The 22,881-nt window shown below is 41.0% G+C and overlaps 1 protein-coding gene across 3 annotated transcripts; it reads right to left on the reverse strand.

The window, feature by feature from the left end:
- Positions 1-36: 36 nt before the first annotated feature.
- LOC148893877 (gap junction alpha-10 protein-like) lies at positions 37-12,879 on the reverse strand. 3 transcript variants are annotated; one of them, XM_089004010.1, is made up of 4 exons: positions 12,442-12,879; positions 2,605-2,772; positions 1,333-2,490; positions 37-419 (listed from the first exon to the last, which is right to left on the reverse strand). In XM_089004010.1, the coding sequence occupies exons 2-4, from the start codon at positions 2,731-2,733 to the stop codon at positions 381-383; spliced, it is 1,326 nt and encodes a 441-aa protein (XP_088860136.1). In that variant the 5' UTR covers positions 2,734-2,772; positions 12,442-12,879; the 3' UTR covers positions 37-380. The 3 variants fall into 3 exon arrangements, with proteins under 3 accessions (XP_088860136.1, XP_088860134.1, XP_088860135.1); XM_089004008.1 differs by having other exon boundaries at positions 1,333-2,772; XM_089004009.1 differs by lacking the exon at positions 12,442-12,879 and having other exon boundaries at positions 1,333-2,855.
- Positions 12,880-22,881: the final 10,002 nt, after the last annotated feature.

Genomic DNA, 22,881 nt, shown 5'->3' on the forward strand with positions numbered 1-22,881 from the left:
ATCGACTGTATGAAAAAGCTTGGACGCAATTACAAAGGGCTTATGAGTCAGTCTTATTCAGAAAAAATAGTCCATGCTACAGAAGCAGTCAAACATCATTTTGAAACTGTGCTTTAAAATCCACACTGTTTGTTTGTTTGTTTGTTTGGCACAGAAAAAAACATGTGGGGTAGGGGTAGACAAATCTGTAGAAGCATTTAAGGTGCTTCTCATCCCAAATACCACATTTTATCAAATGTGCAGACACAGCGTCAACATGACTGACTCTTGCAGTCCCATGTGACCTGAGTTGTGCATTGTCGTTGATAGATCAATCTTGATAATCAGTTTTGATGGTGCTGGGGTGTTGTACACCATTCCTGTAGCTTCACCCACTTTCTTTATTTCTTCATAATTGATGAAATATCCAGAAACACACTCTATGAAAGAAAATAGCACAGTTATAGTATTATACATGTATTATTCAGATATCACAGGTATTAATCAGATATCACACATTGAAAATGATTTTTTTTATAATTAAAGGACAACCGTCAAGTTGTGTCCATAATTTGCAAAATCACTTCAAATAACTTCTAATGAGCGTATTTTACGAAGATTCCACAGCATATAGCAATATTTTACGTTTTAAGACTTGCGCTGAATATTCAGGAAGTCTTGTTTTCGAGTTGATGACGATGCCTGACGTGACTCGAACATCCCTGACCGAGAAAGCGACACACAAAGCATTTTGGGTACTTTGTTTGGTCTGAAAACTCCGTGTTGATGGCGAAATTAGAAGGAAAACAAATAAATAACACATACAATAACGTGTTCAAACAACCTGTCATACGTATTTTCGAAATGCGGGAATCGATGGGGGATCGATGCAAACTCCACACAGGAAGTTTGCACTGAACTGTGCACCTTTGTACTGTCCACATTTGTACTGTCCTTTTAATCGTTTATTTTTAACAACTAAGCCCAATCAATATATTTTATTCCTAAAACATCACAAATTTAATGCTCTTAAATGTTCTTTTTTGCTTGTCAGCATGACCAGAATCCTCCAAGAACAACAACAGCTCCAGGGCGAGCTGTCTGCTGCCACGGTCCCAAACAATGATTTTGTTTTTCCGTCAAAGACCCATTTAAATCAATTAATGGAGCCTTCCATATGTTTAGATGGACTGTGTTTCTCATACTACATCCTTGATTTATAACTTTTAATCTCAGTCAGAGTTGTTATCCCATTTACGTTTATAGATTTCGTTCATCTACAAGACACTGCTTGAAACTGGCATTCATATTCAAATAGTTCAACATGTGGAATGTGTAGTCTCTGTTACTTGCCATTGACATTCTTCGCCCCCCGGCAGGCGGCATCATGAGCATGTCACCCTGAAGTGAGCCCAGTTTATCTGATTCCTCTGAGGAATGTAAGGAGGAACTTGTGGAATGACTGACTGATGACAAGCTTTCAGATGGTGGACTGAACATGAAGCTGTTTTTTCTAGGTTTGGGTAGAAGGACCCCGCTTCCCACTGAGTCTCGGTCATCCTCCAGGTTAGTCATTGCCCTGCTATGCAGAAAAGCCTCCAAATGGCTGGCATCACTATATTTTCTCTGATGGGTACCTTTGCCAGGGCTTGATGTGCTTCCCTCTGCTGGAAACATCACTGTGTCCAAACAATAATGGTTGTCAACTGTTGCTGTGGGTCCCTCTGGACCTTGATGATTTTGTGAAATAACACAGTTGTGGGTTGATTGTATTACGGGTTGGGGGCAGATGAAGTTGGTCTGAATGTGTCCCAGATGATCCAAACTGTCATTCCTTTGAGACCTGTGGCTCGTTTTGAGCCCAGGATAATGTGGAGGCTTTACATCTTCTTCTGCTATTATGTTGAAGGTCTGAGTCAAAGGTCCATTGTAAGGCAATGGATTGGTAATCACACAATGATGTGACGAGGATACTTTCCTCCTGCACTTCAAAATTAAACTGTCATCTTCTGTGTATCTTTCTGCAGTGATGGTCATTTTGATCTTCCTGATGCCAAGGTGGGATATTTCCAGAATGTTGAGGGAAAGTGAGACACCAGCAATGGCTATCATGAAAACCATGAAAATTGTTTTCTCGGTGGGCCTTGAGATATAGCAGTCCACACTGTTAGGGCAAGGCATCCTTTCACATTTATACAGTGGGTCAAGTTGGACACCATATAGAATGTATTGTCCAAGTATGAAGAATACCTCCACCACAGAACGTGCAAGGATATGAATGATGTAGGTTCTCAAGAGGGATCCTCGAAGAGGTGCCTTTTTTACCTTTCTCTGTTCATCCAGCTTCCTCAGCTCCCTTTCTTTTCGTTTATGTTCATCCAATGGCAATTCAGCTTCATCCATCTCCTCCTTCAGATGTATCCTTTTCCTCTGGCGCTCCTTCTCCAGTGCTCGGATGCAGTAGAGGGCATGGGCCATGTAGACCAGTGAGGGTGCAGAGACGAAGATAACCTGCAAGACCCAGAAGCGAATAAGCGAGATGGGGAAGGCATGATCATAGCAGGCTGCCTTGCAACCTGGTTGGTCAGTGTTGCAGACAAATTCAGACTGCTCATCAACCCATACATCCTCAGCAGCTGCCCCCAGGATCAGCATGCGAAAAATGAATAGAATGGTGAGCCAGATCTTGCCCACGATGGTTGAATGAATGTGGACCTCCTCCAGGATGGTGCCCAGTAGGTTCCAGTCACCCATCGTAAGGTTTTCACCACTTTATGGCCACATGTCTTCAAGCTGAGGAGACGAGGGATTGAGATATTCATCAGCCTTTACACATGTACAGTCACCCCTCACTTATCACAGTTAAATGGGGACTGAGACCCAGTCGCGATAAGGTAAAAAACGCGAAGTAGGGTTTACCCCCCCAACACCCAGGAATTTTTATGGCAATGTATGTGAGTATATAGAACACAATGTGTCTGTGCTGTTTTTTTTAACCGAGACGAAGATCAAAGATAACTGCGACGAGGTCTACTCAAACGAACACTCAAATACTGTGCATGATACCATTTCAGTCGACTAAACTCTCCTCATATAATAAACATTTTGTATTAACTAACGTGACCAGGAAGTATAAAGTCCAAAGTAAGCTATGTATAACAAAAGGGAAGGAGAACGCAGGACCATGAAAAACATTGTATTTAAAATGTTTATAAAATTAAGCTTTAAAGACACTGAAATAAAGGATAAGACCCATAAATATTATGAGAACAAGGGAGATCATTATCATGCATTATGACACCAGTTTAAAAGCAAGACGCACAGAATAAGAAATAGTTGTAAAAAGTAGATGGCCCAGAATTCTTCATTAAAGACAAAAATACAATATTTACTAAAAGGTGGCGCGGTAGTCGAGTGGTTAGCACACCGGCTTCACAGTGCAGAGGTTGCCGGTTTGCATCACGGTCCGGCCTCCCTGTGTGGAGTTTGCATGTGGGTTTTCTCCGGGTCCTCCGGTTTCCTCCCACACTCCAAAAACATGCATGGCAGGCTGATTGACCACTGTAAATTGTCCCTCGGGGTGAGTGTGAGAGTGACTGCTGTACGTCTTTGTGTGCCCTGCGATTGGCAGGCAACCAATTCAGGGTGTACCCCGCGTCGTGCCCGAAGACAGCTGAGATAGGCTCCAACACCCCCCTCCCCGGCGACCCTAATGAGGAATAAGCGGTACGGAATATGGATGGATATTTGCGAAAAGGACAGAAATAGCTCAAGAAGTATTTTGTCAATATTGTTTGTAACCTTGCAAAGCATGAGCCAATGAACACGTTTGAAATAGACACATAAAAAATTCATTTGGTTTGTCAATCAGAGAGAAGTGTTAAACACTGTGAAAACATTAAAAATACAGTAAAGTCTCGTTATATCGATATCGGATATATCGATAGTCCCGGTTATATCGATACTATTTCTATGCACGCACGGAGAAAATTACATGCAAACAGGGTCGGATATATCGATAGTCCCGGTTATATCGATATTTTTTCTGACTCCCTTGAATATCGATATAACGAGACTTTACTGTAATACAAATATTGATTTAATATTGAAATGGCATTAGTAAAACATGACAGAAGACATAGGGTGACCTTTCACGTATACTGTAAATCAGGGGTCTCAAACTCAATTTACCCGGGGGGCGTTGGAGGCAGAGTCTGGGTGACGCTGGGCCGCATCATGATTTCCACAAGAAAAGCATAGATAAAACATTCCAATGTTCTCAAAATCTTTATTTTTTACACACAAAAAAATGAATGAATTGAATAAATGAAAAAATCAATAAAAAATAAATTAACCAGTAATAAATAAATAAAATAATTATAATGGTCATAAGCCACATACAGACGACTGAGAAAACCACAGGAAAACTAATTATTTTAATAAAGTTTCAAATGTCTGTATGAACAGTTATTGAACCTTTAGCTGTCTTAACATAAATAAAATATTGAACATGAACTGTCCTAAACATGGCTTCTCTTGCCTACTTGTTCAGCTTCACACACAAGTTTCATTCGTATCAATCATGTGGGCCGCACTAACATTAATCTTTCATATCAAGGCGGGCAGCAAAATATTCTTTCGGGGGCCGCAGTTGGCCCGTGGGCCGCGAGTTTGAGACCTCTGCTGTAAATTCAACTTGTCATTCAAAGCAGGTAACTTCCCTTGAAAAATTAACACGGCTAAAGTCCATTCATTTACCTTTCGATCCGCTTCATCCTCACAAGGGGTGCCGGAGCCTATCCCACATTGAAACCAGCTCACATTGACTAGCATTCACCCAGACACACCTCGCAAACCATTTTGAGTTTTCAATTAGCTTGTCATGCATGTTTTTTGGAACGTGGGAGAAAAGCAGAGTACCTGGAGAAAACATACACAGGCAGGCAAACGGAGGATGCAAAAGCCACACAGGAATGCCGGGACTGAACTTACGACCTTTGCAATGTGAGTTTGATACACTAACCACTGGACTATCAGGCTATTCCTAAATCTGGAGAGAGACACCTGTTCACTAAACATAGTCCAATATTACTTCTCCAACAGTTGTCAGTTGTGCGACCTGATAAATTTATTGAGAAACATATGCTGTCAAAATCAAAATAGCTTCACAGAAAAACGGACCACCTCAATGGCAACAATGAAATTTGTGGATGCAATAGCCACTAGAATTGATAAAGAATTACTGTTAGAATTTTTCTAGATCCAAAAAAGACTGTGGATTTTGATACGAAATATCATAGGACAGAGGTGGACAAACTACGGCCCGTGGGCCGGATAATGCCCACCAAAGGTTGGTCCACAACTGAGGTTCGATGTGAATTACTACATTCATTTAATTTGGACTTGTAATGACCGCCATTTCAACGCCAGATGGCGGAGTTACTTCAAGTTGCAGAGCACAGAGAGGGAGGGAGAAAGGGAGATTGATCGAGGAAGACATCTTATTGACTAACCTCTTGTAGGCCTTTGACATATGGGAATTTTTGAACCAGGTTTATAAAATATATATGCATTATAATTTCGACTATTACATTACATTAACGATTGATTAATAACAATAAAAGTTCTGGATGCTGTAAGGAAGCCCGCAGTAGTGCCAGCCGATTGGAACTCCCCCTCCATACAACCAAAACGGTGACAAGTAAGTGATTATTGATTGCAGTGATTGCAAATATTCTTAATTTCATTAATGTACATTTACATCGTGTAGATCCTGGTATCCAAACGAAAAACAGTAATTAAGCAGAAGAGAAAGGGGGATATATCTGATTAAATGAAGCGGGTTACAAAGTACGAAACATTCAGGAGATACTTTGAGTCGGAACGACTCAAATCTACAACTCAAATCTACGAGACTTTGAAAAACAAGTGAGACTTGCTCAGTCCGATTGTGACAATGTCCATGCTCAGTGTGAATCGTGGGTCTATAAAGTTTGGACTGGAAAGAAAACTACTAGACTGCACTTACTCATCTCGTTTTGTTGAAAACAATCCTAACTCTGTTATATTTTGGATAGCATTTTATTTTTATACACTTGTACTGTATGCTATAGTTTTTGGGCAACAGAGCACTTTGTTGCTTGTGTTGTAACACATCTGTTGGGTACATACTTGGACGTTCATTCAGGACATATACCGTATACTACATTTCCCACAATGCAACGGTGACACACCGAACAGTAGGCCGCTTCATTTCAATACAAGCTGTATTAGCAGGGCCAGAATTGTGTTGGTTCTCAGTAAAATAAACTGTCAGATACCCATCAAAAATGGCGAAACAGAAGGTGGACGCTGATAACCGGGGGTTTCAAATAAGGTGGGAGTCCGAGTCTATGTTCACGGAGGTCACTGGAAAACCTGTGTGTCTTCTGTATTGAGAAAGTGCGGCTGTACGACATTATGAAGCATATCACGTGGACAAAAACAAGAATATAAGAACGTTTGAGCCACTTTCCCAAATGCCAGACCGTGAAAGAGAGGCTCTCTACCACTGCGTTCCCCAGCGCACCGTTTGCTGATATAGGTATGCTCGCCATCGAATTCCGACGCAGATTTGCTGACACAAAAAAGCAGGTTTAAACTGCTTGGTAATCAATTTGCTGTTTACGTTCAAAGCTCACCACCAAACTTCCAAATGGAGTTAATTGACCTCCAATTTAATGAATATGAATGCAATGAATATGCGGCAGTGGGTGCTGCGGAGTTTGCCCGTTTCCTGCCCGACACAATGCCCCAGCTGCGCATCCAGGCTGCTCAGATGTTGTCTATGTTAGGCAGCACATACCTGTGTGAACAACTGTTTTCTTTAATGAACTGGAAGAGAACATCACACAGAAGTCGACTTACTGCCAAACACCTTCTCAGTTCTGAGGATTTCCTCAGCTCAGAGCCTCACCCCGAACATTGATGAATTTATGGAAAAGATGGGACACCACCCAGCCTCAACCTCAAACAAGTGAACATTACTGTGCAATCACATATTTTGAGCTTTTACTCACTTCTAGTTTAAAAATTAAAGTTTAATATTTGTTTTCACTGAATGTTACTTCTTGAAGAGAGTGTTTTTATGAACAGATTTTTGCTCTTTATTTTATTGTATTTCAATCGAATTATATTTGGAAAATATTTCAGTTGAGTGGATGATAATAATAATAATAATAATAATAATAATAATAATAATAATAATAATAATAATAATAATAATAATAATAATGCATTTCATTTCTAAGTGCCTCTCAAAACTCTCAAGGTCACTTTAAAGTCTAAGTCAAAGTCAGCTTTATTGTCAAATATGCTAATATGCATGACATACAGCACATATGAAATTACTGTCCTCTCGGACCCAGCATGCATGGCACTTACAGTCACAGGATACGCTTTTCTGTGGGTGAGGAGCCGCAGCCACATGCGCCAGCGTTCACTCAACCGGGAAGTAACTCAAATAGATATAAAGCTAGCTAGCTAATAGATAGTTATTAGATCGGTAAGTAGATAGCGAATATTGATGAAAAGGTTTCTTCAGCCGTCATCTGTACTTCTTTGAAGGTGTTGGACGTTCCGCAAGAAACTTCGTCAGCAAACTGAAGACACCTTCAAAGAAGTACAGATGACGGCTGAAGAAACCTTTTCATCGATGGACCATTCCTGTACGACTGAGAGCTTACACACATAGATAGCGAATAGATAGTCAGCTAGATAGCCAGCGAGCCAGCTAGATAGCTAATAGATAGCAAATAGATAGCTAGCTAAATAGCCAGATAGCTAGCTACATAGATATACAACTGGAAAGCTAGATAAATAAAAAGCAAGATGGCAACTTTGTGATTTTCATGTTAGAGTAGATGAGCTGTGAGTCAGTGCGGCAGTTATCTGACTCCTCTTTCTTCTCAATTTCATCTCCATCGCCATCTTTTTCTTTTGGTATCACTTCCTCGCTCTTCCTCTCTCAGAAAATTGATATTAATTTGTTTTTCTTTGAAGTAAATTTTGCCCACTTCTGCCAAATTAGAAAATATAGGCTACTGTTGGTACCTTGAATAATACCAGTTTCTTTCATTTAATGGTCATGTTATGGGGATTTTTATATGAAGTAAATTTGTTTCTTGTGTCTGTTGAAAATTAAAGATTACTGACAGAGACATAAGAAAATATTGCTTTATTTATCTCATCATATTGGAATATATTTGTTAAGTTTTCAGTCGGTTCAATAAGGTTCACTAGACCAGAGGTCCCCAAGCCCTGGGCCGCCGACCGGTAGCGGTCCGTGGGTCATTTGGTACTGGGCCGTGCAGAAAGAATAAATAATTTTCATGAATGAAAAATGAAAAAATACCAGATTACATCCGACAATGACTTACTCTTGACGCATGTCAAAAAGCTTGTCTAGGTCACGTGATACATACTGCTAAAATTAGCCCACCGTAAACTAGCAAAATGAGTAAAAAACAAATATCTTTGGAAAGTTTCTTTTTCCGCCGGTCCGTGAAAATATTGTCTGACATTAAACCGGTCTGTGGCACAAAGAAGGTTGGGGACCATTGCACTAGACCAGACATGGGCAAACTACGGCCCGCGGGCCACATACGGCCCTTTAGGCTTTTTAATCCGGCCCGCCGAACTTGCCCAAATTATAGTACTAACAGTGTCTAAAACTCATGACAAAAAGTTAGCGAACAACAGGCAGATAACCGAAAAGTTGCTTGCCCCATTTTTCACAACTTGAAGCACAATGAGACAACTAATCCCATTAAAAAACATTGTCACAAAGTATAAAGTTTTTTTTTTTTAATCAAATGCTACCTTGCTAATTTTTTGGTAAATGTGCATGGCTGTAGATTTTGCTGCAGTAGTCGATTGTCATTGCGGTGCACAATGCAACGTTTGCATTGCTTCCTACGAGCCACTAAGCCTCTTTCATAAGTCTCAAGTACACTTTACAGTCACGGTTTAATGTAAATTTGCGTTTTGTAGCGTCGCATATGTTGTTAGCTTCTTTTGAATCTTTCCTCTGGGCTGAGGTTCTGTGCATCTATTTTGGAAAATGACATGCAATTGCACGACTTTATAACGCTTGCGAAAGTCTGGAAGAAAGAAGCAGGCTTCTGATTGGCTGCCGTGCCGAGTATGCAAATTTCACTGCAGGTAGTCTATGTTTCAGTGCTCGGCGACGGTACACGTGTACTGTTTGCGCGTGAAGGCGAGGGCGTCAGTGAGGAGTTTGTTGAGCGCGCGGTCAGGACAAACCATCTATGATTTGGCGGAATTTAACACAAGTAGGTATTATTGAGCTTGAATATTTCGGTTTGTAATAATATGTTTTGAATGTTGAAAGTGATTCAATTTTTCGATAAATGTTGATTTCTTTAACTTTGCCCCTTTGATGGAAACTTATTAAAAACAGACGCAATCTTGATAAATCACAGTGCATATGTTATTTTAATCTATTTCCATTTCCTCCTCCAAGTATCTGCGAAATAGTATGTAAACGCCATATTCCTTGAGACAAATTTATTAACTGATCAGGGATATTTTTCACATTTGAAAGACAGTTAACAAATTGGGTTGTAGTGTTCTTACTCTGCTATGAGGTTTGTACATACTACATTTAAAGGACAACCGACACCATTTTTTGTTTTTGTTTCCCACTGACATTAGAAAAACGTTTTATAGCATCTAAAATACCCAAATCAGGCAGGCTAATATTTTTAGTTAAATGAAAAACACCAATAAAAATGACTTCAAAATGAATCCGGAAATGGTCAGTTTCAGAAGGTCCCACCCCCCTGTTTGTGACGTCACGCCAAGACGTCTTGCCTTGCTCGAGAATCAAAACAATGGCTTCAGATTTGGAGAAGATGTTTTCTTGTTACTCATCCAGTTATGAATATGATTCAAATAGTTCTGAAGAGGAAAGCATAAATGTTTGCAATTGATTCAAGGAGTCCTCCCATATCAATTCGAGCCGTCAAGGCCAGCAATGTAGCACCCAGAAAATGCAGAAGATGGCACCCAAGCTCCGTTGGAAATGGGCTGATTTGTCAGCTGGGAATGTGTGTCAGAGAATATCAAATAGTTGTCTTGGTGCAACACACAACGATTCACCATGGCGTTATTTATGTGTTTTCCTTTTCCTTTCGCCATCAACACGGATCAATACGAAGTTTTCAGACCAAACAAAGTACCCAAAATGCATTGTATGTCGCTTTCTCGGTCAGGGGCGGTCCAAACGTGACGTCACATGGGGATCGTCATCAACTCGAAAACAAGACTTCATGAATATTCAGCGCAAGTCTTAAAACGTATACTATAGCTATATGCTGTGGAATCTTTGTAAAATACGCTTAGTCGAAGTCATTTGAAGTGATTTTATAAATTATGGACGTAACTTGTTCAGAGTATTTTCGGCCCAAACACTCCCTCCAAATGCTCCTGGCCCGGCCCCTCTGTCAAATTTTAGAACTAAATGCGGCCCGCGAGTCAAAAAGTTTGCCCACCCCTGCACTAGACTATATGTGTCATTTTAAAAAAATAATCAATGAACCTTCAATCAGTCCGGCCCTCGGCTTATGGCAAAATGTTTTATTTGGGCCGCAGTCCATTTGACTTTGACAGCCCTGCCTTAGTCCAATTCTCACTTCGTAACACTCGGAACCATCACTTTCAGCATTTTTTTTTTCTAAAGTGCTGTTTACAAGCAGCTATTCGATAAAAGACGATGTTCGGGCAATTCGCGATACAAACACATTTTAAACATCTTTTGTATTTCCTTACACATTTTTTTATTTTCTCGGACATCCTGTGCTCATGTCACATTCTGTTCGTCTTTACATCGTTTTATTTTCTCTGACTTCCTGTCATGACGTCACACGCTGTCCGTCTTTATAAAAGCCCCCCTCATTTTCTGTCTTGGCTTTTTCCCCTTCTTCTTCTTCCATTGTTCTTACTTTTGATTCCTGCTTCATTAATAATGACCCTAACAGACGAGATCTTACCCACCTATTTAAAATTGAATTTTCTGTGTAGCTCTCTCTCTTGTTTCTATTTATGATTTTATGTTATTTATTGCATTCTATTTGTGATTGTATTTTATTTATTATAGTACCTAGGCTTGTCTGTGACTGTAAAGTGTCCTTGAGAGTTTTGAAAGGCACTTCAATTGTAATGTATTATTATTATTATTATTATTATTATTATTATTATTATTATTATTATTATTATTATTATTATTATTATTATTATTATATATGCTGACAACCCACGGCATTAGACTATTAAAACTCAAAAGCGTGTTTTCTGCCTGCAAGATGTACGCGCACGTTGCACATGTTCCATTTTATTATTGTTTTTTCTAATCATCAAAATAAAAATTACATTGAAAAATATTTCTTATTGCATTTTATTATGATTTCAAAGCAATGAAACATACAGTAATTCATTCATTATGTAGTTGAACGTGAGGCATCCTACAACAGAGTTATCAGGCGATGCACACATTTATTGATTTAATTTAATGATGAAGTCTCATTTTGTATTTGGAAATAACTTTGATAGGAGACGAACATAACTAATATAGATACACTCCACATATGTTGCCTCTATAAGGCTTATATAATGCTTTTTTGTTTAGTTTTTTGCAGCTTCATACAGATTTGCGCACCAAATCCAGCAGACATTTAAACAGCTTCTTCCCCAAGCCATTAACTCTTTGAACAGTAGCCCAAATGGAATTGTATAGTGCCTCTTCGCAATTTTTTTGCTGATGATACTGGTGCAGCGTGTTCGACCGGAAACAAATTCTGATTCTGATTCTGATTTGTTTTTTTGTTTTTGGTCCAATGCTAGTTTTTTTTACATTTTAGGTTGCCTTTGGTCTGTCAAGGGAAGGAGTCACCTGCCCTATAAAGACCAAAGTTTGTATGAATCGATGACTATCACACACATACAGTGAAAGCATTTGTTAAAATTTAGTTTTCCTTTTCTTTTCGGATTGGTACACTCAGTGAGATGTGGGTGTGAGTGGTTGTTCGACATCTGCCCTGTGGCTGACTGGAGGACTGTTCAGGGTTTGTCTGCCCTTCACCTGAATTCAGCATGACCCTAATTTAAAACAGATTCTTATCTTACAAACAGTGTATTGAAACACCTACATTACACTGTCTGTAATATAAGAATCTGTTTTAAATTAGATATCAAGTAGACAGGATGAACTTAATACAACTATCAGCATGACCCTCTTCAGTATCAGCATAACAGCTGCGGCTGTTGTCAGAGCGCTACATAAATTAGGATGTATTGTATTGTAGTGTATAAGGGGTGGTGAAAATGTATGGATGATCAACGGTAAAATGACGTTTCTCTCAGCTACTAAACAATCGTAACCAACCATTTTTCAATTGTACTTACAAATCTATGGGGTCCCTTTTGCCTCTTGCTGTACATCATGATGATCATTTCAAAATCCAAGGAATCCAATGCATCTGTATCGCTAGTCCATGGAGATCAAAATTTGTTGATGTTAAGTAAAAATCCACAATATTTTGCTCCTTGCTTCTTGCTCACCGTTAGTGTGTGTCCATGTGTGTTTGTGTGTGTGTGCTTGCGTGTTCTTGCGTGAGTGTGTGTGTGTGTGTGTGTGTGCGTGCCCATGCAATCGTGTTTGTGATTGCAGAGTGCAGGCTGGCAGTGCTCTTCCTAGTTGCGAGGCTTACAGGATGTGTGCATTGATTGCATCTCAATGGGACAATGTCCCCCAGGCACAGCTGGTCATTTGATGAAGCTACCGTGCGTCTTAAATCAAGCCAATAACAGCTACTGCTGCCTTACTTTCATGGAATCTGTAGAGCTACGTTGCACGGGACATGCATACTCCCACTAATGACTTTCTGTGTATTTTGTGTTGTGTCACATTATTTATTATTCTATATCTTTTTGTTTGTGTTTGATTACAAGATGGCGCCGTGAGCGTGAATGCCTTTACAGCAGCTCCTGCATGTTGGTTTTTCTGCTGTGAAATTTAAATTTCTACACTGTGAGTCCAATAAAAGACCCATCGAATGTCATGTAATGTAAAGTATATTTGCTTGGAGCAGACTCGCTCACACTCACACACTTTGACAATTTAAAGCAGGGGTGTCAAACTCAGGTCCTGGACGGCCGCTGTCCTGCGTGTTTTCCAAGTCTCCCAGTTGCAACACACTTCATGCAAATGATCAGATCATCAGAAAATCATCAGCTGCTCTGCAGAAGCCTGACATTGAAAATGTTCATTTGAATCAGATGTGTTGCTACAGAGAGACTTGTAAAACATGTAGTACAGTGGCCCTTGAGGACCGGAGTTGGACACATGTGATTTTGAGTGTTCCATGAACCTGCCACATTTGTTTTTTGAGTGTGGGAGGAAACTGGAATATCCAGAGAACACTTTCGCAGGCACGCTAAGAACATGCAAACTCCACACATGGAGGCCGTAGATGGAAAGGTACCCGGAACCTCTGCACTGTGATGTTGATGTGCTTAACCACCGGGCGATATATGATGCTCCTATTTTAATTGATCATTTTAGGAAACCAAAAAATGATCTTTGCTCAAAACCAAAACGTTTTTTATTTGTTTTTTTACAAAACAAATCACAAAACGTGGCGTGAGTATAACATTATCAATTTACAACAGGAAATTAAAAAAGTAATGGCATTGTATCTCGTGTCAGTTTGAATTACAAATAGCATACATTAATTGTTTCATTGCATCCTTGCCTCATTTGATTGGGATATAGCTTACTTTTCCAAAATGGAACTGTATAGTGCCACTTAGCAGTTTTTTTGACAACGATACTAGTGCAGCGTGTTCTACCGGAAACAAATTCCTTGTGTGTCCTACATACTTGGCAATAAAGATGATTCTGATTCTGATTCTGATTCTTTGGTCTTTTTTTCATGATCAATGTCTTAATTTCTACAAAGAAATCAAATGCAAATGAAATCAAGACTCTATTTGTAGACAAATAAGAACATCATAATGATGAAGAGAATCAGCTTCACTGATCTCATTTCTAACTGTGCCAATGTTCTCGCCATTAGATGACGATTGTATTGCATGTGAAAGATGAACCATAAACACTCACAGCTTTCTGTCAGAGAGGGAGTATTGATGGTGCTGGTAAGAGTTGGCACTGCTGGCGTGTGAGAGGGGCGGGGGTTCTTCAATTGGGTTTCCATTGTGTGCTGACAGAGTCAATGGAGCATTGATTTGATTTTTGCCTTCAGATAGTGCTGCTGTTGTTGCCGAGGCCTAATGCTAGATGTCACACCAGGATCATGGGATGACACCAGTGTTTCTCAATCTTTTCTGAGCCAAAGCACATCTCTTTCATTGGAAAAATCCCACAACAAGCCACAATCTGACAATGTGAAAAACACTTACTAGAACAATTAAGTGTTATATTGTTACGATAAGCGTTTCTTTAACATTAATAAACAATTTTAACAAATTGAATTGGAATCAACAATCCAGTATTTTGTGTATTCGCCTTAATAGCTAGAAAAATATAATCAATTAGAACTTTAACTTGCTCAGGTTCTGATTTTTCTGTGACAGGCTTCTACTGCATTTAGTCCTTTTTCCACCAGCAAATTCACTGACAACTATATAGCTTTGCTGCATGTTTTGCAGAGGATACCCTTTCTCAGTTGAAAAAAACTCTCACCCAGTTTCACTGCTTGTTCTTCTATTTGTACATACTCCAACAGCCATTACAAACTAAAGGGACCAATTGTCATTTTTATTTTTGGTTTGGGAGTCAAGTGTCACATTCACCGCCCTGTCGATTAGCCCTGCAATTGGCTGGTAACCTATTTGGGCTGTCCCCTGTCGAGTGCCTGAAGACTGTTCTGATATGCTCCAGGACACCCCTCCCCCTGCGACCCTCCTGATCATGCATTCAGCGTTACGGATAATTGATCGATGGTTTTTCTTCTTGATAAACTCAGAAACGTTTTGTCACCCTTCTCAAAGGACTGCAAGACTGCAGCAAATGCCTCCTCAAATTCAAATCTTCTTTCCATGGCTGTCCGATGGAGAAATGACCAGTCAGACAAGCAAGAAACTATTGTCACAGACTTCAAACATCCCCTATGTAAATATGCAAAGGCATTTGTCTTATAGGAGAGTGTTTGTGTGTTCAATCAACAAAATATACAAACATTCGCCGGCAATGATTAAAATTTCACGCTCACACACATGTGCGCGCACACCCCCCCTGCCCCCCCCTCCCCCCACACACACACACACACACACACAAACACGCACACACGCACACGCACGTGTCCTGAAAGGATGGCAGATGTTATAATGTCTCACAAATTAGAGGGGGTGGGACCCTGGGGTTCAGAGAAAGCGGGAGAAAGAGAGAGAGAGAGAGAGAGAGAGAGAGAGAGAGAGAGAGAGAGAGAGAGAGAGAGAGAGAGAGAGAGAGAGAGAGAGAGAGAGAGAGAGAGAAAGTCAGTGAGAGAGAGAGAGGGAGGAGAGAGAGAAGAGAGAGAGAGAGGAGGAGAGAGAGAGAGAGAGAGAGAGAGAGAGAGAGAGAGAGAGAGAGAGCGAGAGAGAGAGAGAGAGAGACTCACACACAGACACAGACGGACACTAAACCCCCCCACACACAATCACTGTTTATTAACACTTAATGCTTTTGATGATTCATTTTAAAAATATTTTCATCCGACAGGATTATGATCAGAGATGGCCAATGTGAACTTTGCACTCCATCTCCTTTTTCCACTTCTGTATGTAAACTGCTCAATCAAAATAATCTCACAGTGACCTGGCTTTTGACCCAAGGGAATAGTTTGAGATGTGTTTTTTTTAATCACAGAGTGCGGACATTGTAATCAATGGCAAATTCTGGTTTAAAGCAGTGGTCCCCTGTCTGCAGGTCCCAAGAGCAACAGTGCAAACAATTGTTTGTAACTATAAAGTGCACTGCACTCTCGTCACTGCCACGATCAAGATGAAAATGCAAGCTATCACCTACTCCTGATAGAAAATTGGTCAGGAGGGTGAAGATTCAACCGAGAATCACCAAAGACCAGATCTGCCTAGACTTAGAAGCTGCTGGAACACAGGTGTCAGTGTCCACAGTCAAGCGTGTTTTGCATCCCCATGGACTGAGAGGCTGCCATGCAAGAAGGAAGCCCTTGTTCCAAAAGCAGCACCATAAGGCTCGACTGAAGTTTGCTGCTGATCACATGGACAAAGATAAGACCTTCTGGAGCAAAGTTGTGTGGTCAGAAGAAACAAAAATCGAACTGTCTGGCCACAATGCCCAGCAATATGTTTGGAGCAGAAAAGGTGAGGCCTTTAACCCCAAGTATACCATGCCTACCGTCAAGCACGGTGGTGGTAGTATTATACTGTGGGACTGTATTGCTGCCAATGGAATTGGTGCTTTACACAGAGTAAATGGGATCATGAAGAAGGAGGATTACCTTCAAATTCTTCAAGATAACCTAAAGTCATCAGCCCGGAGATAGTGTATTAGGCGCTGTTGGGTGTTCCAATAGGACAATAACGCCAAACATGCATCAAAAGTGGAAATGGAATAGCTAAATCGGGCTAGAATTAAAGTTTTCGAATGACCTTCCCAAAGTCCTGACTTAAAGCCATTGAGAACTTGTGGACAATGCTGAAGAAACAAGTCCATGTCAGAAAGCCATCAAATTTAACTGAACTGCACCAATTCCATCAAGAGGAGAGGTCAAAGATTCAACCAGAAGCTTGCCAGAAGCTTTTGGATGGCTACCAAAAGCGCCTAATTAAAGTAAACATGGCCAAGGGCGGCCCGGTAGTCGAGTGGTTAGCACACCGGCTTCACAGTGCAGAGGTCGCCGGTTCGCGTCCAGGTCCGTACTCCCTGTGTGGAGTTTGCATGTTCTCCCCGGACCCGCGTGGGTTTTCTCCGGGTCCTCCGGTTTCCTCCCACACTCCAAAAACATGCATGGCAGGCAGATTGTCCCTAGGTGTGAGTGTGAGAGTGACTGTTGTATGTCTTTGTGTGCCCTGCGATTGGCTGGCAACCAATTCAGGGTGTCTCCCGCGTCGTGCCCGAAGACAGCTGAGATAGGCTCCAGCACCCCCCGCGACCCTAATGAGGAATAAGCGGTACGGAAAATGAGATGAGAGATGAGATGGCCAAGGGACGAGTTACCAATATTAGTGCTGCTCTATGTATATTTTTGACCCAGCAGATTTTATTTTATTTTAGTATTTTTTGGGGAATAATGAATGAAAGAATAAGACTAAGCACAAAGGAGATTTTTGTACTGCTCAAAAATCTGATGACATTTTTGAAATCTGCATTAAAAACTGTTTTTGTGGTCTCCATTTGAAGAAAGTGTTGGCTTTTTGAGTGCTATCCAGTGGTCATCTGATTGTTGTTTAATTGAGCACCCTCTAATCTTTTTATTTGTGTGATTTTGTGTCCTTCTCTCATCTATTTTGTGTGTGTCTGTATTTGTTTATGAGTGTGAGTGTGCATGCATGTGTGTGAGAGTGTTTTTGTGTGCGTGTGTGCATATGAGGGCACTTGTGTGCGCCTGCTGCCACGTGTTTGCGTGCATGTGTTGATTCCAAGTAATGTAGCCAGTTGCATAACAACTGCTGCTAGTTGTCATCTGCACTGCCATGTGTTACATAAAGCAATTTTATGTCCGGTTTTAATCCGACCTGTGTTGCCTGAGCATTTACCATCTGGGATTTTCAGCCTGTCCTCGAACCTAGCATTCCACATGGTTTAACTGAGAGCTCTTAAAGCAATTTCCTGTCGAGAGGATCTGCTAGAATTATTTTAAAAGTTATAATGCATTTCAAAGTCAAAGTCAGCTTTATTGTCAAATATGCTAATATGCATGACATAACTTGATCCTCTCCTCTTTCATCTAGAACTGCTTCATGTAACAAAGAGGGTACAGAAAGTGCTTAAGAATGAATGACTCTCTGTGTCTTTGTGTTGTCATATTGTCTTTGTGCTGTCATATTATTTGTTATGTACTTTTTAAAATTCTTTTGACTTCAAGGCGGAGCCGCGAGAGTGGAAGCCTTTCCAGCAGCTCATGTATTTTGTTTTTCTACTTTCATTCCTTTCATCGCTTTGCTGCTGTGAAATGTAAATTTCTCCACTGTGAGACTCCTCCTCTTTTTTTCCTCTTGGTTTTTCCCTTCAGGGTTTGCCACAGCGAATCAATGTCCTCCATCTATCCGGGGTTTGTGCATCCTCTTCTCTCACACCAGCTACCTTCATGTCCTCTTTGACCACATCCATAAACCTCCTCTTCGGTCTTCCTCTCGGTCTCCTGCCTGGCAGTTCAAGGCTCAGCATCCTTCTCCCGATATAGTCATTCTCTCTCCTCTGGACATGTCCAAACCATCTCAGTCTGGTCTCTCTGACTTTTTCCCCAAAACCACTAATATGAGTTGTCCCTCTAATGTACTCATTCCTGACCCTATCCAACCTGGTCACTCCCAAAGAAAACCATAACATCTTCAGCTCTGCTACCTCCAGCTCTGATTCCTGTCTTTTCTTCAGTGGCACTGTCTCCAGTCCAAACATCATGGCTGGTCTCACCACCGTTTTACACACTTTTCCTTTCATCCTAGCTGAAACCCTTCTATCACACAACACACCTGACATTTTTCTCCAGCCGCTCCAGCCTGCCTTCTTCACCTGTTTTCCACACTCTCCATTGCTCTGGACAGTTGACCCCAAGTACTTAAAATCTTCCACCTTCTTTATTTCTTCTCCCTGTAGCATCACTCTTGCAGTTGGATCCCTCTCATTCACACACATGTATGCTGCGACTGATCTTCATTCCTCTGCTTTCCAGGGCATATCTCCACATCTCTAGTTTCTCCGCCACCTGTTCCCCGTTCTCGCTACACATCACAATGTCATCTGCAAACATCATGGTCCAAGGAGATTCTTGTCTAACATCGTCTGTCAGCCTGTCCATCACCATAGCAAATAAGAAGGGGATTAGAGATGACCCCTGGTGGAGTCCCACCTCCACCTTGAATTCCTCCGTCACACCGACAGCACACCTCACAACTGTCTTACAGTCATGATACATGTCTTGCACTGCTCTGACATACTTTTCTGTCACTCCAGACTTCCTCATGCAATACCACAGCTCTTCTCTGGGCACCTTGTCGTACGCTTTCTCCAGATCTACAAAGACACAATGCAATTCTTTCTGACCTTCTCTGTATTTCTTTATCAGCATTCTTAAAGCAAACACTGCATCCGTCGTACTCGTTTTTGGCATGAAGCCATACTGCTGCTCACGAATGTTCACTTCTGCTCTTAGTCTAGCTTCAACTACTCTTTCCCAGAGTTTCATTGTATGGCTCATCAACTTTATTCCTCTGTAGTTAGTACACCTCTGCACATCTCCTTTGTTCTTAAAAATGGGCATGAGTACACTTCGTCTCCATTCTTCAGGCATCTGTTCACCATCTAAGATCTTGTTGAATAACCCAGTCAGGAACACCACCGCCACCTCTCCAACACACTTCCATACCTCGATTGGTAAATCTCCACTGTGAGACGAATAAAGGCAAATCCAATCCAATCCAATACAGCACAGATGAAATGTAAAATTGTGTTAAAATGTACCATACTTAAACTCCATAAAAAGACAGAGTAGTCTATAAAACAGTGTTAAAAAGTAACATACTGGGCCTGATTGGACTTCCGGGTCATGGAGTAAGAAACACGTCTGCAGAACTCCTCGGTCAACTTGAGCAACGGCGTACTTTATTAATATTTTGACTCGCTGCAAGTGTATTTTAAGGCGTTGAAGAAATGCCCAAAGCAATCAAAAAGTCGGTTCGGAATAAGCGGTACGGAAAATGAGATGAGATGAGATGAATTTACAACAGATTATTTTCTTACAGACAGTGTTTTTTAGATGTTCAGTATACCTGACATGTTTTGGCGTATACTTGCGGACACTCTGACGAAGACATACACCAAAACATGTGACCTAATTGAACACCTGAAAGACACTGTCTGTAAGAAAATAATCTGTTGTAAATTAGATATCAAGTAGACAGGATTAATTTAACACAACTATAAATTCCTTGCGTGTTCTACATACTTGGCAATAAAGACGATTCTGATTCTGATGACATTTATTTTTCTCCACTGTGAGACTAAGAAAGGCTCATCCATTCCAATCCAATCCAATTCCAGTGGATAGTGAAGAATGAATAATGACTGAAATGACTGGAAGCAGTCGTCGACAAATAGGGTGTAGGGAGGGGATCTAGCTGACAGGAAGCAGTCTTGGATTTGATGATGAAGCCTGAGATTATTGAAAGTTGAGGGAGTTCAAAAGGGGATACCAGTTTACAAGGGAAGGAGGGGTCATTGTAGGGGTACAACCCAGGTGCTGGTGGATTTTGTTTACTTTTTTCACAAAAAAAAATATAGCAGGTTGTTGCAGGTGTCTGAGGAATAAAAGTGTGTGTCTGTGTGTGGGGGAGGGGGGTTATTGATTTTGTTCCAGAGTGAAAAGAGAGTCAGAGTATTTACAGTATTAGGGAGATGGATCAAGATTAATAATGTGATTTTGCTTGTGATATAGAGTCCTTGTAATGGTAACGTTGAGCTGTGTAGATGTTCCTGTGTACAGTCAGACGATTTTTCTGTAGTCCTTGAAGTTGCCGCATTTCATATTTAAAGGAACGGAGGAGAGAGATCAACCAGAGGGCAGACTGAGTAAAAGAACAGGACTTGACAAGAGCGAGTGTATTGAGCATGTTGGTGAGGTTTGCGTTCTATTGGAAATCTAACTCATATGGAGAGAAGTCTGAGTTCTGAGTCAGTGTGGAAATCCTTGTAGTGAGAGAGACAATGCTGATGTCTTGAATATTTCGCGGTAAGAGATGATATGAGGTGGTTTGATGATAGAGTGTGAAAGGGAAAAGTAAACATGTAGAAGTGATCCGTTATCTGTGGTTCATCAGCAGTGGTCTTAGAGGATTGAGACCAGAGCAGCAAATCAGGTCCAGGGTATGATCTTTAATGTGAGGGAGGAGGTCTGCAAACTGTTACAAGCCAAAACAAAGAAAAAGGATGTGATTGTCCACGTGTATGTTGAAATAGACGAGAATAATTTTATTTACTTAGAAAGTCCAAGATGGCACCCAAGTAAGCAGACGTTGGAGTGTGCCTTGCTTTTTTTTTAATTGTTATTTTGTGTTTTGTCACTTTGTTCTGTTTTTGTGCCACCTGTACCAGATATGGATTGTTTTTCAGCCTTTTTTTGGCGACAACACTCATCAAAAGGAGTCCAAGTTGGCGCCCGAGTAGGCAGCCATCAGTAAGTGCTCTCATGAGCCTTGCTTTTTTTGTTGTTTTTGTGTTTTCCTTTGTCACTTTGTGTTGTTGTGCGTCATGTGGAATGGATACGGCTTGTTTTTCAGCATTTTTGGCTTTAAAACATTCATTAAGGAGGAGACTGTGCTGAGCGGTTGCGCCTTTTTGGCAGCATGAATATGCCAGTGCTGTTTTTGAATGGGAGAAATGTCGGTGCCATTTGACTATCATTCCTGGACAGCTCTGGGGTCATTGTGCTTTTTTGTGCCTGTAATGGGCAGCATCTTCACAGCCCCGCTTTGTTCAGCGGAAAGGTTGGTGCTGTTGGACAGTCTGCGGCTGGATGGATGCATGGCTTGGGGAGGCCGCAATAAGAAGGGGCGTCAGCGCAGTGCACTGATGCGTATGTGGAACTGTCGTGGCTTGGAATTGAAGCGGATTTATGTGGGACAGGAGATGTGAGACAATCTCTTTTCGTCAATGGATGCTACAGCTGCCTGTTTGCTTTCAACATTTAGCTTGTAGTCAATGTGCACATTCCACCATGATGTCCCTGATCCACTTGTGGAAAGACGCTTTGATCCTCTCCTCTTTCATCTAGAACTGTTTCATGTAACAAAGAGGGTTCAGAAAGTGCTTAAGAATGAATGACTCTCTCTGTCTTTGTGTTGTCATGTTATTTGTTAGTTATTTTTTTTTTTTTTGTTCTTTTGACTTCAAGACGGCGCCGCAAAAGTGGCTGCTCCTGTATTTTGTTTTTCTACTTTCATTCCTTTCATAACTTTGTTGCTGTGAAATGTAAATTTCTCCACTGCGAGACTAATAAAGGCAAATCCAATGTAATGCAATCAAAGAGGTTTTCGGCCTTTTCGGCAGCATGGGTATACCAGCACTCTTTTTGATTAGGAGGAATGTCGGTGCCATTGAGACTGCGCTTGTGTTTTTTGCGCCTGTAATGGGCAGCATTTTTCACAGCTCCACTTTGTTCAGCGGAGAGCTAAGTGCTGTTGGACGGTCTGCAGATGGATGCATGGCTTGAGGAGGCACCAATGAGAAGAAAGGAGCGTCAGCATGGAACGTCATTGCAGATGTGGAACGGGGAGTCACGGCTAGGAATTGAAGCAGATTACCTGGATGGGAGATATGAGACATTCAATTTCGTCAATGATTGCTACATCTTCGTATTTGCTTTGAAAACAGCTAAAATATTGATCAAAACATACAGTACGATATAAAATTACATCACAATCAGTTTATGATCTAGAGAACAGGTTGCACTTTAACTTGACGATGGGGAAACCCCCCCCCCCACCCCTGACTATTTAGATTTTTTTTCCCCAAAGGAAAAAATAATCTCCCACTCGTGATGTGCCATGCTTAGCAGCAAATAATCCCAATGTATTTTTTATCTCTTCTCAGCTGTTCACTCGCCCACAATCCCCTATTGCCCTCCCCATTCGCCGTCCCACGCCCCA

Source organism: Hippocampus bargibanti, linkage group LG09, assembly GCF_051943395.1.
Source record: "Hippocampus bargibanti isolate YZ-2025 linkage group LG09, ASM5194339v1, whole genome shotgun sequence".
Taxonomy (NCBI): Eukaryota; Metazoa; Chordata; class Actinopteri; order Syngnathiformes; family Syngnathidae; genus Hippocampus; species Hippocampus bargibanti.

Coding starts and splice junctions, on each gene's coding strand:
- LOC148893877 (XM_089004008.1), bottom strand. CDS start 2,733: ATGGGTGACTGGAACCTACTGGGCACCATCCTGGAGGAGGTCCACATT. Junction 420..1,332: donor GGGGGCGAAGAATGTCAATG/GCAAGTAACAGA, acceptor TTTCTTTCATAG/AGTGTGTTTCTGGATATTTC.